General features: G+C 39.1%; 1 protein-coding gene across 2 annotated transcripts in view; it reads right to left on the bottom strand.

The window, feature by feature from the left end:
• Positions 1 to 16,992, bottom strand: part of Ubxn7 (UBX domain protein 7) — a 60,930-nt gene that overhangs the window by 22,261 nt on the left and 21,677 nt on the right. For both annotated transcript variants that reach the window (XM_003477108.5, XM_063224329.1), the window contains exons 3-5: positions 15,432 to 15,499; positions 7,431 to 7,496; positions 5,604 to 5,716 (exon numbers count right to left, since the gene is read on the bottom strand). In XM_003477108.5, coding sequence (XP_003477156.2) covers positions 5,604 to 5,716; positions 7,431 to 7,496; positions 15,432 to 15,499 — 247 coding nt within the window. The remainder of the gene's footprint in view (positions 1 to 5,603; positions 5,717 to 7,430; positions 7,497 to 15,431; positions 15,500 to 16,992) is intronic.

Genomic DNA, 16,992 nt, shown 5'->3' with positions numbered 1-16,992 from the left:
ATCCAGTGTGACCAAGTTAAATCAAGCTCCAGAATTATTACATTAACCCTATGGTATTTCAGAAGTTTAAAAACAGAAAACAGCAAACAAACCCACATGCTGTTGGCTGCGCTACAACCAGTACACCAGACAGAACAGGTAACTCCTGTTAAGACCACAGGAGAAAAATGGAAAAACTACGGAGACATCTAACAACACTTCTGACTGATAAATAAAGGCCAAGGAGTCTCTCAATTCTATGCTTACTACCTAACAAAAACAAACTCGTGTGATCAAATCACCAACATTAGAGTTTTCTGCTACATAGCCAAATACTTTCAAGTTTTACAATTCAGAAAACTAAAGTTAAAAGAGCAGATTTATAAATTAATTCCTTATCCTAAACATTTTGTGCTAGTATATGTCAAAGGACAGTTTTTCTCAGAAGGCAGGTACTAGGGATCGAACTTGAGACAATGTAGTGACATTGGTATAGAACTTCAAAGCAGGATATTGGGATAGTAGTAATAGATGCTATAGTATATCTCATTATCTTCACAATAGTTGTCCAGTCAATTAGGTATAGCAAAATCAAACCAATAACAGATCATTGTAAAACCAATTGAGAGAGAATATTAAAAGGGCAGTTTTTTAAAAAAATCAGAATTCATTTTCAAGTAGCCGATACATATAATTTTTAGTTATCCTTTGGCCTACTTTATACTCAGATATATAATCTGAAATTTAAGTTGTTTCTGTGAACTTAAGTAACTTAAGTAATATTTCTGTGGAAATATTCTGATTTGAAAGACCATTAACAGGGGCTGGAGGTTTAGCTCAGCGGCATAAGCGCCTGCCTTGCAAGCAGGCAGTCGTGAGTTTGATCCCCGGTACCGATAAAAAGGAAAAAGACAAAAAAAAAAAAAAAAAGACCATTAACATGCTAACACAAAAACAACATATCAGTTAACACATAAAAGCAAGTTCTTTGGAAAAAAAAACTAAAGTATTCACTAAATTCATTTATTTAACAAATGTTTTAGCATCACTGGTTATTAGAGGAATGCAAATTAAAACCACACTGAGATTCCCTCTCATTCCAAAAAGTATGGTCAGGATAAGGAAAACTACCAACAACAAATGCTGGAGAGGCTATGGGAAAAAAGGAACTCTTCTGCATTGTTGGTGGGAGTGCAGACTGGTGCAACCACTGTGGAGGTCAGTCTAGAGATTCCTCAAAAAGCTGGGATTGGCGGTCCCATTTGACCCAGTTATTCTACTTCTGGACATATTCCCAGAAGAACTGAAAATATCCTATCAAAGTGATATATGTACACCCATGTTTATAGCAGCACAATTTTTAATAGCCAGATCTTGAAAACAATCTAAATGTCCATCAATTGAAGAATGGATAAAAAAGATGTGGTATTTTTAAACACTGGAGTACTACTCAGTTATAAAGAATGATCATATTGATATTTATAAATTACCTGAGACCATATTCATAAGTGAAATAAATCAAACTCACATGTGTAAATACCATATTGTCTCCCTAGTGTAAGAAATGGTAAGAATACATAAGATACAAAATCCTCAATAAATACAGTGAAAGGAAAAGAATCTGCTCAAAGGGGAAAAAAATAATATCTCAGGGAAAAGGAGGAAAAAGAAAAAGGAAGGGGAAAAGAAAAAAATACCTAAAATTGTATAAACACACTTTGCATAGCTAAGATGATTGTGCTACAAATTCTGTAAGTTCTTGGAACAAAACAGTTAACATTCATAGGATTGGAACAATTTTGCATGTTAGTGTCTGGTGATCTGAGGAACTCTAGAAGATCATTATGTAAAACAACAAACCTAGCTATGCTGCTACCATCTTGTTTTATAGGCCTATATCATCATTGTTTTGGGCTCTTTGCTACTGTTATTTGTCTTTTTTGTTTCATGTTTTTCTGGTAATCTGTTTTGTTTTGGTTTTCCCTCTAATACAGAAAGAATAGGTATACATGTGGAGGCTTATATGTGTGTAGAACTTCTCCGAAACAGTCTACGAGAATCAATTGTATTATGTGTGATGAAATGAAGTTACTCTGAAGAAAAAGAGACATTATGGTACCCATTTCTGATTTCCTATCATCGGGCTGTGAAATCCAGTAACACTTTTATTCTTTATTTAGAGTGGTTTTAGCCTGTTTTATATGATTTAATTTTAACATACGTGAAGGTATAGATAGCTATTTTGAAGAGAACGAGACATTATGGTAGCCATTGTTGACTTCCCTATTGTCTGTTTTTGAAGGGCTGTAATGTCACTGTTCTGATCAGTTCAATACTATTTTTTTGTACGAATTCATTGTGTGTGAAGACATAGACAACTATTTAGGAAGAACACAAGAAACATGGCAGTCACTGTAAATCTGCTGTTGTCTTGCTTTGAAATCTGTGTCACTTACATTGTTTTCTTTTGATCTGATTTGTTCTGTTTAGTTTTATCCTCTTAAAGTAAAATAAAATAAAATAAAAAATGTCTTGTTCCTACTAAGTGCCAGCTACTTGGCCAGAGGATTACCAAAGTAAAAAGATACACATTTCCCTTGCTCTCACATTAAGCTTACAAGTTAACAAATAAACCTGCTCTGGAAAGTTTTTCTTCACAGTTAGTCAAGATAAAACCAAGATGAGCTGGGCATGGGGGCGCATATCTGTATTCCCAATACTCAGGAGGCTGAGGCGGGAGAATCACTGAGTTTGAGGCTAGCCAGAGCCACACAGTGAGTATAAGACCAGCCTGAACTATAATGAGACTGTGTCTCAGTAAACAAACAAAACTCAGAACCGAGGAACAATGCATTCTGCAACTTCAGGCTTTTTTCCCCAAACACACTAGGACCCCCACAGAAATAGTTTCCCCTTATTGACAGAGAATATGTTCAAGACTCTCAGTACATGTCTGAAACTGCAAATAATGCCAAATCCTTCATATACTTTTTTTTTTTACATGACTTACACCAATGTAAATATCCCTTCTACCTTAAATAAGCACTTAACACTGTGGCAATAATATTTACAGGCTGAACCACAACAAAACTAGCACATTTATTCAGGACCAAGAATCGAACCAGGATGCAGCACTGTGCTACACCCCCTGTCTTTTTATTTTGATTTTGAGTCAGTATCTCACTAAGTTGCTCAGGCTGGACTCAAACTTGTGATTCTTCTGCCCAAGCTCCCAAAGTGCAGGGATCAAGATGTGCAGCATCACGCCCATGATTTCTTTGACCCTCTTTACAACTTCATGGACAGATGATTTGTTTCAGATCACAGATCTTAGCAGCCTCAGCATATAGCTTTTTTGGCTTTCCTTTCTGAGAACATTCACCTTGTCACTTAAAGAAAACACTTGATGGCCTCTGTGGTGCATCTGAACTACCTGCATCCATCCCTAGCGTTAAAATTTTCAGGCCACTATCACATGCAGTAATAGCTGCTTCAGCACAGGTACTTTAACACCGCGTGAGTCCATCTGATAACGAAGATAGCACACTGTGATGGGTGGGGAGGTGGGGTCACTGAGGACACTGCCCTGGCAGCACAGCTACAAGAGTGCACATAAACTGTTTATTTCTGAAATTCTCCAACTAATACTTTCAGATCTCAGGCAAATGCAACTATGAGAAGTGAAGTTTCAGGGAAGGCAGAACGACTATACAAGTAAAAGACACCTATATACAATCCATAAATGCTAACAAGCACCTGCTCTCAGTAGCAGCCATGAATCCAGGATATACGTTAGTCCTGCAATGGCCCCATGAGCTTCCTGTCTCTGGACAGTGACTGGATTATGGGGACTTATAGCTGATTTGCTGTAAAGCAGTGGGCTCTGGCTGGAAAAGGTGGTCACTGTGGTCATGACCTAGAAGGGCACTGATCCTATCTTGGCTCTTCCCCACACCAGACCCCTCTGCCATCCTGTCCTGCCTTGGAGCCAAGGACTATGGACTGAAACTGAGCAGAAATAAACCCATCCTCTTTAAACTGATTGTGTCTGGTACTGAGTCCCAACAAGGAGGAAAACGATGAAGACAATACATAAAACTTTAAAAAATGATTTTTAAAAAGCTATTAAGCCAGGTGTGGTGGCACACACCTGTAATCCTTGCACCACAAAGACTGAGGCAGGAGGATTGCTGCAAATTCAAAACTAGCCTGGGTGACAAAATGAGCTCAAAGCCAGCTTGAATTGCATAGGGAGGTCTTGTCTCAAAAAAAGATTTAAAAAAAAGAGGTTGGGGATTTAGCTCAGTGGTGTAAGTGACTGCTTGGGAAACACAAGGTCGTGAGTTTGATCCCCGGTACCAAAAAAAAAAAAAAAAAAAAAAAAAAAAAAAAAAAAACAAACAACAACAACAACAACAAAAACCTATTAAATGGCAAAGATTCTAAAAATAATACCACACAAGGCTAATAATCAAAGGTTTTTTTTTTTAAATCTAAGAAGCAACTCCATCCATTACTGTTTGAAGAGACTTCTGGGAACATAGAGACTAATAAACAGCAGAGAAGGAGCTCCTCTGAGAGTCACTGTCTAGACACTGGAATATAGCAATGTGAGGAAGACATGAAGAAGAGCAGTGGGTCCCCTGGACCAGCAAGGATCTAAAGCAAGAATGAAGCTCCTTGGGAGAGCAAAGAGAGAAACCTCAACAAAGGAGGACGAGGTAGCTGGCCTGAGCCTTCTCCTTGACTCACTGTGTGGGAGCAGTGGTTCAAATCTGCTGACACACAGTGTCACACACCAGTGACACACACCAGAGGGCTCTAAAGAGAGCTGCAGCAGTGGAAGACAGCAGTGCAGATGAAGGACTACACTAGCTGGCGGTGAATGTTGAGGGCTCACTAGGGGAGAAACCTATTCACTGGGAGCCACTGAGCTTAAAACTCAGAACCACTGTTGGCGCCATCTAGTGGTTGTCAGCTAGGCTCAGACTGGCAAAAGTGCACTGATATCTAGTGTGAACTTGGGGGAAATAAAGGTGCAGGCTCACTGAGATTACCCACTACCCTATCATAAAGCTGTTATTGCCGTCTTGCTGGAATAAATCAACACAAATCTAGACTCTGTCTCCATACTTTGTCTACCAGGGACAGCAGAGACAAACCACTACTGTTAGAAATACAATTACAGCAGGTCGTGGAGGCTCGCGCCTGTAATCCCAGCACTCACGAGGCTGAGGCAGGAAGATCATTGTGAGTTCGAGACCAGCCTAGGCTACAGAGTGAGCTCAAGGCCAGTCTGAACTGCAAAGCAAGATCCTGTCTCAAAAAGACAAAAAGACAAAAAAAAAAAAAAAAGAAATACAATTACAGAGCTGGGTCTGGTGGTGCATATCTGTAATCCCATTTGGGAGGCTGAAATAGGTGGATTACCGTGAGTTTGACACCAGCCTAGGCTACATAGTGGGACCCTGTCTTTAAAAATAGAGACAGACAGACAGACAAATCAATGTAAAGTTTGTTATGTCATGCAGAAGCTGACAATTTCATATATATATATATATATTTCTTCTTTTTCTTCTTCTTCTTCAGGGTTGCAATAAGATATAAACCCTCCAACAACTTACTGTTTCAAAGCTGCCTTTATGCATCAAGTCAATGGGTGGCCGGAATAGATCCGCAAGGGTAGTCAGTTTCTTATCTATTGCTCCACCATTTCTTAGTTCCTGCTCTTGCCGAACTGCAATAAAATGGTTGACAAAATTTCAATTAGTCATAAAACAAAAGAAGCCAAGAATTGGGCAGTAAGAAAAATGCTATCAGGCTGGGGATTTAGCTCAGTGGCATAAGTGCCTGCCTTGCAAGCACTCAGTTGTGAGTTCGACCCCTGTACCAAAAAAAGAAAGAAAGACAGACAGATAGATAGACAGACAGACAGACAGGTATCAACTGAAGTAATTACTAAACAATGTGCTTCACCTCAAATGCAAATACAAAGATCTAAAGCTGACTCTGAAAAAAAGAAGCAGGGAGAGGAGGAAGTCTGAAGACTCCCTATCCAAAGTGAAAGCAGAAAAATAATCTAGTTAGGGAGGGGGATGCAACCAGAGGGTAAGCATTTGCTTAGGGTCAGTAAGACCCGCAGTGTGATCCCCAGTATGATTTTTTTTTTTAAAGCCCATCTAATCAAGATAATTTCCTTTACATATTCAAAAGCCAATTTCAGCATACATGAAAGCATTCCGCCTCATTTATATAGTTCTGAAAATTAGCTGAACGTATGTGTTGTTTCTAACTATATTCTCAAGTCTTTATAGCAGTAGTGGTGAGCACTGTGGTTTTTTTATGGTAAAATTATGTTTAATTTTCTGGAATAAATCTAATTAAAAATAAACACACAGCCATGCTGTAATTCCAGCACTCTGGAGACTGACATAGGAGGATCTCAAGCTTGAGGTCAGCCTGAACTATACAGCAAAGAAAACAAAACAAGGATAATGACTTTGTCACTTTCTACCAGAAGGGCATAGATCACTTAGTGACCTCAGTTTAGGTTTCCATTCAACTCTTTTCAAAGTTACAAGACTTATTCATGCCGTGACAAACACTCCGTAAGTCAACTACAAATCAAACACAGACCAAGAGTGAGTCATCTACTCCCTAACATGAACTGCCCTTTCTTTAGGATCCCTTTGATAATTCAATACTAAATCCTCTAAAAGTATAAAACAAGTATAAAATAAGGTTCTCCTTATTCCACAAAAGTAAACCTCAATATTGGAGTCTAGAGTACCCCAATTCTGGGGTCTAGGCACCTCAAGTGGGACTAGGTAAGACTTAATGTGGTAGAGTGGGCACCCTAATATTTGGGATACAAAGTACCCAGATTTTGGGGTCCAGATCCTCCAAGTCTTTTCCTTAACACCTGGGATGGTGTCAGGGCACATGATAAGAGTCAGATTTAGCACGAGGGTATCGGCATCTCAATAGTGGGGTACCCACATTTTACATTTATTTTTATGTTTTCTAAGAATCTTTTTGTAATTTAAAAAATATTTTTTCTTTTAGTATTTTGGTCAATAGTGGCAGCTTTGGGTTGTGTTGCTTTTTCTTCAGTCTCAATCTGTAACTACTTTCATTATAGCAATTCCTTCCACTGAGAGATAGGATCCTGGAGGAATCAGTTTTATTTGATCAGAGTCAGCCTTCAAACGGCACCCACAGTGATAACTCACGATTCCTTATGTTATGTCCCTCCATTATCATTCCTCTGGAACCAAATAGGTTAGAATCTAGAGTAGTTCAGCTCTGGAGGAAGTACACATAGACTGAATTCCTAATTTAACTTTTTAAATAAGGTGATTCCTCACAGTATCAGGCTTAATATTAATCAAATTTCCCTTTTTATTAGGGAGAGTGAGGAAGGGAAATCATAATGTTCCACAGATACCTACTAGTTTCAGTTTGAAAGTCTCGGAAACCATCAAATATTGAACGTGCAGGCCGTCGTCTTTTAGGAGCTTTAAGGGGGGAAAAAAGAAAACAAGATTGATTAAAACTGTACAGTAATTTATAACATCTAAAAACTTCCTTATCTATAAAGTAGTTCTTGCTTTAAAATAGTCATATAGTACCAAACAGCAGTCAGGAGCTGAGGCAGGAGAATGTAAGTTCGAGCTAGCCTGGGTCCTGGATTTAATCCCCAGTGCCGGGCAATGGAGGTAGGAGGGGAGTGGATGCTTGCAGATTTAAACTGCAAGCAGAAATAAGAGAGCAAAAACACTCTTAAACTTTTAAGTCATTTATACATAATTAACCCAACCAACTTTAGCACAACCATTTTATTTTACAAATAAGAAAATTAAAGCCCCGTTAAAGAGATTTGACCAAAACAACAAGGTAAGAATCCAAGTGGTAATATTAGAAAGAATGAAGATTTCTAGGATGACTCCATGTGGAGAGTAAAATAAGACTCGTATTTCACATGCTGTATTTAGTTAGACTGAGGATCTGACCAGCCTTTGGTATAATTCTTAAATTCAAAACGTGTCTAAGAAAAAAACAAACAAACAACGTGTCTCAGTGAGCAGAAACTCATCTCACTCAGTACAAACATAATCAAAATTTTGCTGGGCGTGGTGATGCACTCCTGTAATCCCAGCACTCAGGAGGCTAAAGCAGGGGGATCATTGCAAGTTCAAGACCATCTTGGGCTACAAAGTGAGCCCACATAGCAAGACCCTGTCTCAAAAAGATAAAAAAATAAATAATCAAAATGTTATTATCCTGTATGAAAATGTTAGGCCAGAAAGAAATGACCATGTTACCTATGTGCAATTATATAGTGAGCCTGGCTGGCACACGGCTCAAACAATAAGAAATGATGACTAGCAGTAGGACAAGACATCCTGTCTGTCATTGCACAAGGTAGTGATTTTTATCAGAGAACTAAGTCAAAAACAAAAGGAACGAATAAAAAATGCAGAACCATAGGTTAAAAAAGAATCATAATACTGTATCTGGAAAAGATAACATTAATAGTTATGTTTTCAGTTTATACTGAAAATGTTAGAACATTTAAACTTCTTTTTTTCTCTTCTTCTTCCCCTCTTTTCCCTTTCTTCCTAATCAAAAATAACTGATGAAGCAGGGCAGGGTGATATTCGCCTGCAAAAAACAACATTCCAGGAGGCTGAAGCAGGAAAATGGCAAGTTCCAGTCCAGCCTGGCCAATTTAGCAACTTATAAAGATTGTTTCAAAATAAAAAAAATTAAAAAGGACTGGGGATGTATCTCTGGGTGAAAGCTCAAAATTAGTACCAAAAATAAGCTAATAATAAATTTAAATTTTTATTTAAAAATTGAAGAATGTTATTTTTTCAACCTTGCCACTATAAAGTATGGTATTTGTAATTATTTCTAGCTAGTACACTACAGCCTCCAAATTTTTTTTTTTTTTTTTTTTTTTTTTTTTTTTTTTTTTAGGAGTACTGGGAATTGAACCCAGAGCTATATTGCCAACCCCAGTCACTTTAAGTCACTAAATTGTTTCAGTGGGTTTTTGGATTTATGATCCACCTGCTTTAGCCTACCAGAATGCTGGGATCACACACATGTACCACCATGCCTGGCTCAATAGTAAACACTTAAAATTACTGTGATGGCTTCTGTCTAGATGGTCCTTCCACCAAAGCCTCATGAAGTCATAGGCGGGAGTATTAACCTAGCATGTACAAAGCCATGGGTTCAATGCCAAAAAGTAAAAAGAGAAAAGAAAAATAGAAAAGGAAAGAACCGGGCCTGGGATACAGCTCAGTAGTGCAGCACTTACCCACCTAACACAAGGCTCTGAGTTCAATTCTTGGTACCAAAAAAGAAAATTAAATAAAAAGAAAAAGGTGGGCTGGGGGTTTAGCTCAGTGGCGTAAGTGCCTGCTTGGCAAATGCAACGTTGTGAGTTTGATCCCCAGTACCAAAAAAAGAAAAAGGTGGAGAAGAAAGGAGGAAAAGGAAGAAGAGGGGAAGGAAAAAGTGAAAGGAAGGAAGCATGAGGAGGAATAGAAGAGAAAGAAGAAAGTAGGGAGGGAAGGAAGGAGAAAGAAAGAACGAAAAAGGAAATCTGAATTTTCAGATTATCTTATTACTATTTGTAGATCTGCTATTTTTTGGTTGTTTTGAGACAGGGTGTCACGGTGCAGGCTGGCCTTGAATTCTGTGTCACCCAGGCTGGCCTTGAACTTGCAGTGATTCTTTTGGCTCAATCTCCCAAGTGCTGGGATTGCAGGCATATACCACCAGTCCTTGCTATTCTTTTAGTTCAAAGATAGGAAGAAAATTAAAATTCAGCCCCCCACAAATAAGCAGTTGTAAAAAGGCGTGTTTTTATAGCTTTTTAAAATGGTAACTGCAGATATTCTTTGATTCCACAGCAAACTTAGTAGCAGTTCCTTAAATGTTTGTTGCAAAGTGGATCCTAAACTCTTATCAATGAGCTTGTCACACTCTGTCCCTCAAGCCCAGTGTTCCACAGAGTGTACAATCTCGCCCCTCGCTTCCTTATGGATAAACTTTCCGCAGAGGTCTGTGTGTGAAGGCTTGGCCCCAGCCCGAGGTACTCCTGAAGGTGGCAGAACTTCTGGGAAACAGGTCTTAGGGGTAGCCCTGGGAGGGGTCACAAAACTCCAGTTTCTTCTTTTTGCCGTCTGGCTGCTGTGAGCTAAGTGGCCTCCTGTGCCACACCCTTGATGCAGCACTGCTTCATGGAAAGACCAAAAGTGACAGGGCCACAGGGCCACAGACTTAACACAAACCTCTAACACTGTAAGCCAAGAAAAAGTCCTTCTCTTTCAAGCAGATTATCTCAGGGATTCTATTAGAGCAGCACACCCTCAGGTGTGCTGGCTGGTGGTGCATACCTGCGATCTCAGCATTTGGGAAGCTGAAGCAGGAGGACATGAGTTCAAGGCCAGCTTGAACTACATTAGGCAGAACCTGCCCCCCCCCGCCCCCCACCCCAAAGCAAACAAACAAACCACACCTTTCTCTGCTATTCATAAACTTTGTGGAAATACCTTGAGTATGGGTTGGATTAACTACAATGTGATGGAGGTGACAGGACATAAAAGTCATTACAAGATTAGGTTACAAGAAGAGATTTTGGACCACCCTCTCCTGGTTTCCTCTGCTCTGAGGTAAGGAAGTGCTATTTCTATCCAGCAACTTTCAAGGATCCTCCTTCTCCCAGACTGAGCTGACTAAAGCCCTGGCTGACCACTTCACTGCATCCTCAGGAGACCCCCAAAACACCATGCTAAGCCTCACCTGGATTCCTGACCCTAAGAAACTGAGATAACAGATACTTATTGCAGGCAGCTTCATTTTAGAGCACCCTATTGAATAGCAATATATGACATATAATCCACCTTAAGGTCTTGAGTGCATTGTTTACCAATGTGTGACTGCACAATATCATGCACTGGCCATTTAGTAATATTTGTTCACCAAGCTATGCAAACACTCCAGATCCTGACAATTTCATTACAATACCAGCATAATAAAATCCAAACCCTCACTGGGCATGGTACTGCATGCCTGTAATTCTAGCACTTGGGAGGCTGAGACAGGAGGATCATTTAGAGTTCCAGACCAGCCTGGGCTACAAAGTGAGCCTAAGGCCAGCCTGAACCACATAGTGACCCTGTCTCAAAATGACAAAAAAAACCCCAAACCCTCTAAATGTTGGCAATATATCAAGCTGAATATAATTATTTTTAATTCTAATTTTTACCTGAAAACGTTTCAGATCACTGATAACAAATACTGCCAGTGTTTTTGGTTTTTTTCTTCCTTTTTTTTTTTGAGACAGATTCTTGCCATGTGGTACTGGCTGGCCTCAAACTCAGTGATCCTCCTGCCTCAGTGTGCCACCTCCAATAACCTGTACTACCAGCTGTTCAGAAGTACTGTTCACGTCCACTCTACATTTTTAAGAAAATACATGCCAAATCCTCAAGCCTAAATAACTCCACTCTGCCAGTAATCGTTCAGGTAAAAAGAGTGCTCCTTGATAAAAGCCACCAGCTCAGCTCCCAAATGAACCACACAAAGGCTTTTTCCTCAGGTAACCATACAACTTCAGCAGTCAGAAAGGTTTTATGCATACATCCTATTTCAAGAATGCATACTGGACAAAAGTTAACACAATTGATCCTTGTTATTGCTTCATCAGTAACATTAGTAGCTGGGTATGGTAGCACACGCTTGTAATTCCAGCACTTGGGAGGCTAAAGCAGGAAGACTACTGTGAGTTCTAGACCAGCCTGGGTCACATAGTGAGTTCAAGGCCAGGAAGAACTACAGAGAGACCTTGTCTAGAAAAGGAACAAAGCAAAGCAAAACAAACCCTCAAATAAATAAAACAAAAGCATTAAAGAACACACCCTTTTTAAAAAAACTGTTTATTAAACTTCCTTTTTAATAAACAGTTTACTAAACTTCCTTTAATAAACTGTGCACATGTGGGAGTGAAGGATTCAATGACTAGTGGTACAGTTCGGTACCACTGTCCGGGCCCCTCTAAGATTCTGGCACTGACCGACCACTACTTCCAAACCACCAGTTCAAATCTAACTGTGGAGGCCCTTGTAGTCGTTCACACCTATGACCACAGCATTCTGGGAGGTTGAGGCAGGAGAACTATAAATTTGGTCAGTCTGGAAAATTAGTAATTTAGCAATACCTTGTTTCCACAAGGGGCTGGGGACACAGCACAGTGCAAAGGCTCAAGGTTCAATCCCAGTACTGGTCCCCCAAATACTATGTTGAAAAGGCAAGTAACTTCTCAGTATTATTATGAAAATAGTAGCTGACCTTAAGAACCCTTTTAGGATGTAAAGAACCCTCAGGTCATACTTTGAAAACTGTGCTTTCAATCAATATTTCCTAAAAAGAAAACAGTTTCCCAAAAACATTCTCAAGTTCTAGTAAGGATTAAATGAAGGTAAACACTGCCTTCCTAACTGTATAATCTCATCTACCCCTGGCACTATATGTCAATCTAGAGGTGAAAATAAGTAAAGTCTGGGGCTGGGGAGTCAGCTCAGTGGCACAAAAGCCTGCCTGGCAAGCACGGGGTCATGAGTTCAATTTCTGATACCAAAACAAAACAACCACATCACTTTCTTTTCTTTCTTTCTTTTTTTTTTTTTTTTTTTTTTGTCTTTTTCCTTTTTATCAGTACCAGGGATCGAACTTATGACCACCTACTTGCAAGGCAGGCGCTTATGCCGCTGAGCTAAATCCTCAGCCCCCACATCACTTTCAAAGTAAAAAAAGTCTCATCCTAAATGGAACTCAGTTGTCTCTGTTCAACAGGAAGATAGCAAAGAATCCATTTCCTATAGCCACCCTCATTCAATGATCCGTATGACTCATAATGAAGATAAAGCTTTCAAGAACATTACTTTCCAGCTCCAAATCTATTCATAGCATTTATGGGGAAAAATATGAACATTTTATTACATCTGGTATATTAACAGCACAATGGTTAGCTCATGTGAAGAGCCCAGAAAGCATTATCATAGTATAGTAATCAGGCTTATCACGTTCCCATAGCTTTACCCCTCAAATCTGCAGGCTCCCTTTCTCTGGATCAACCACAGGCGGAAAATTATTAGAACTACTCTTAGTCTTGCAATTTCCTGAACAATACAATGATTCACAAAGCATTTATACCACATTGAGTATTACACATAATCTGGAGATGAGAAATATACAGTGGAATGCTCAAAGATTAGATGCAAAGAGTAAGCCAACTATTTGTTGGTTTTTTGAGAGTGTCTTACTACGTAGCTCGGTTAGTTTTGAAGACAAGATTGTCTTGCCTTAGCCTCCTGAGTGCTAGGATTGTAAGTGTGTGCCACCAAATCGAGATCCCAAATCATCTTTCAGGAGACCTGAAAACACTGGGATTTGGTATTCATAAGAGGAAATGGTGTGGAGACGTGGTTCGTAACCTATTACCCTGTAAAAACCATAGAACAACTGGATAGTGTTTTTATTTTTATTTACTTATTTATCTTCTGGAGACAGAATCTCACCATGCAGTTCAGGCTGGCTTTAAGCTCTCACTTCGTAGTCCAGGTTGGCTTCAAACTTGAGGCAATCCTTCCACCCCAGCCTCCTGAGTGCTGGGATTATAGGCATACATTCCATGCCTGGCCCTCATTCTTTTATTTCTTGCTAGAGGAAACTCCAAGCTACTGAGTGAAAGGTCCCTCTTATAAAAACTTTCAACTAAGGTGCTTTTCCAAATCAAAAAAATACAGGTATATCCAGGTATAGAACCACACACCTACAATTCAACTATTCAAAGAAGCTAAAGAAGGATACCAAATTTGAGTCTGAGTAACTTAGTGAGACTCTGTCTCAAAATAAAAATTTAAGAGCCAGGTATAATGGTACATGTCTATAGTCTTAGTACTCAAAAGGCTGAGGCAAGAGGATCTCTTGAGTTTAACACCAGCTTGGGCTACAGTAAGTTCAAGGCTAGTCTCAACTACATAGCAAGAATCCATCAGCAAGCAAGCAAGCATGCATGCAGGCAAAAGAAAGAAACAAAGAAGAAAAGAAGAAGGAAAGAAAACAAAGGACAGGAAAGACTAGGTAATGACTCATAGTGGTAGAATATGTCCTTAGCAGGACAATGTCTTGGGTTCAATTCTGCATAATGCAAAAGAGGACGGAAAGATATGTATGTGTGTGTTTTAATTTTTTCACCCTTCTCTTACAACTTATTTCTCCTCCTATATCCTAGATATTCTGCAAAACTTCATACCGGTCTCTGTTCTCAACTTTCAAACAGACTATTTCTCTGCACTACTGTTCTCAATACATACAATATACACTTCTGTCTGCTGAACCAGATTAAAACTCCAACTTTTTTCCTTTTTTACTAAATTCACTAATGTCTAAAATATGTGGCTCACAAAGGGGAAATATGTCTGCTTAAACTATTAATTTTCTCTAACACAAGTTAAGGGTTCCAATCTCTACTATCTTCTCACATACCAGACTATTATCACAACTTTTTGTGTAGAATAGGGGGTTATTTTTTCCTTTGTTCAAAACACGAATAGCACCTCCAAATAAAAAAGAAAGCATCCTCAGACAAAATATAGCAATCAAGTGAACACTTTGGAAAAAGAATCTTATCTATTGTTTTGTTTTTTGAGACAGGCTGGCCTTGAACTCACAGTGATTGTCTTTGTTATGGTTTGTGTCTAGATTTCCCCCCAAGGTCTCATGCAGTAATGGAGGCAGGGTTTTAAAGTCTGTCATTGACTCAAGGTCAAAGCTGAGATTGATGGTGTGAGTGCTATACCTATCCCAGGGCAGATATAGGCAGCCTACATACAATATAAAGTACAGAAAGAGTCATGTGGTCTCCCTCCTTGTTGCTTTTGCTGTGCTCTGCTGCCATGAACTGTTGTCCCTCTGCCATGTGCCACCTTGCCTTGAAACCAGCTGATTACTGACTAAAACCTCTACAAACTGTAAGCTAAATAAACCTTTCCTTCTTAACTTTAGACATCTGGTATTTTGTCTCAGCAAAGAGAGAAAAGTAACTAAGACAATCCTGCCTCTGCCTCCTGAGTGCTGGGATCACAGGTGTTGGCCACCATATCCAGCTAAAAATGTTTTATCTAATGACAGGTCTGTTTCTATTACCAAGCAGTAGCCCTTTTTGCTAACTTACTTCTTCTGCAACAATATCAATTATTTAATCTGCTTCACTCCTTATGAACCAGTCATGAAGCCTTCCTGAGGGCTACATAAACATACAGAGAAAAAGCGACTCTACTTGAAGTATCACTGAACAAGCCGTTAGGTTTCTTCATCATTTTATTATGAGATCCTGAAGACAAGAAGTCAAACATGGAAAATGGTGAACTTACCACCAAACAAAGGCTCTGGTTCCACCAATATTTCTTGCTTTTGAGGAATTGGGGCACGAACTTCTTCTCTATTAAAAAAAAAAAAGTGGGAAATACAAAAAGAAAATTACTTTGTTTTCTTTCTGTAATTACTGTATGATGTATTCAAATTAACAAATAAAATGAACAGCAGACTTAGTGATCTTTTAGGAACCACAGTAACCATGATAAATGAGTATAGCATTAGTTTCCAAAAGAGATTAACCAAAAAAAATACCTGCCATAAATAGCTCAAATGGTCAATAAAGAGAAAGGAACAGAAAAAGGATAATTAAATTGCAAAGATATATTATGTGGTAAATTTTACACTAATTATGAAAAAGGATAACACAGGTGTAATCTTTGATTATTTACCACATGGATAATATACAGAACAAAAAAGGTAATAATACATCTTCTAAAAGCCTATTCGCGTCAAAGTTTACCTCCATATGGTATACTAAATAGTCCATCTTTTCCAGTTAAAAAATACTCCTTTCAATTTGTGTACAAGTGCCCGAGTTGCAGCTCAGTGACAGTGTGATCGCCTGCCCAGTCTGCATGAAGCCCTGCGTTCATTCCACAGCATATCCTCACCAAAAAGCTATTTTTAAAAAATATTGTATGCCTTTAAAATAATTTCTTATAACCAAACAGAAAACTGTTGAAAAATGTTCATATAAGTAATAGTATTGTGCAAACATAAGCATATAAATTACTAACAAGCATATATTTAATTTAAGGTAGGCCTGCTTTAACTTTGCTCCAGATGTTTCCAATACCAAGGTACTGAATGAGATTAAGGTTCTCTTTTTGATGTCTAAGCGATGGGCCTCCTAAAAGATAATTTAAGAAACAAACTGTCAGTACTCATTTGTCAGGTCACTAACATCTGGCATCAGAGTGTTGTTTTTGTTTGTCTGTAGCAATGAGGACTGAATTCAGGCCTCATACATGTCCTGCTCTACCACTGAAATACATCTCTAACCACCCTCTTCATCAAAGAACCACAAGGAGACAAAGATATCCACGTAAGCCAATTGATCCAGGATAGTTCAAGTTATGCTGAAGGACGTATCCTCCTGGACTTCCGTCAGGACTCACACTCAGAAGCTCCATAATCTGAAGGAACAGACATGGCTAAGAAGCTCTGTCAATCCTTTCACCAAAAGAAATAGGCCAGTCAGGTGCAACAGTGCATGCCTGTAATTCTAACTACTTAGGAAGCTGAGGCAGAAAGATCACAAATTTGAGACCAACTCAGTACCCACAAGGGTCTGGGCTCAATCCCAGTATCACCGGAAAACAAAAACACATAAGCTAAGGAAATACCTAAGCATAAGAATGCTTGCCTAGGGGCCAAGGATACAGCTCAGCAGCACAGTGCCTGCCTGGCAAGCATGAAGTTGTTAAGTCTGATTCCTGGTACCGATTCACCCCACCCCACCCCCAAAAAATAATGCTCATCTAGTGAGTGAGGCTCGAGGTCTCACCTTATATACTGCTCCTCCAACTGTCAAAATTATTTTGTACAATGACAGGG

This window comes from Cavia porcellus, unplaced genomic scaffold (assembly GCF_034190915.1).
Source record: "Cavia porcellus strain 051 isolate PalLab524CR breed Dunkin Hartley unplaced genomic scaffold, mCavPor4.1 scaffold_14, whole genome shotgun sequence".
Taxonomy (NCBI): Eukaryota; Metazoa; Chordata; class Mammalia; order Rodentia; family Caviidae; genus Cavia; species Cavia porcellus.
The sequence above is the reverse complement of the archived record's forward strand: the minus strand, read 5'-3'. Positions and strand labels throughout refer to the sequence as shown.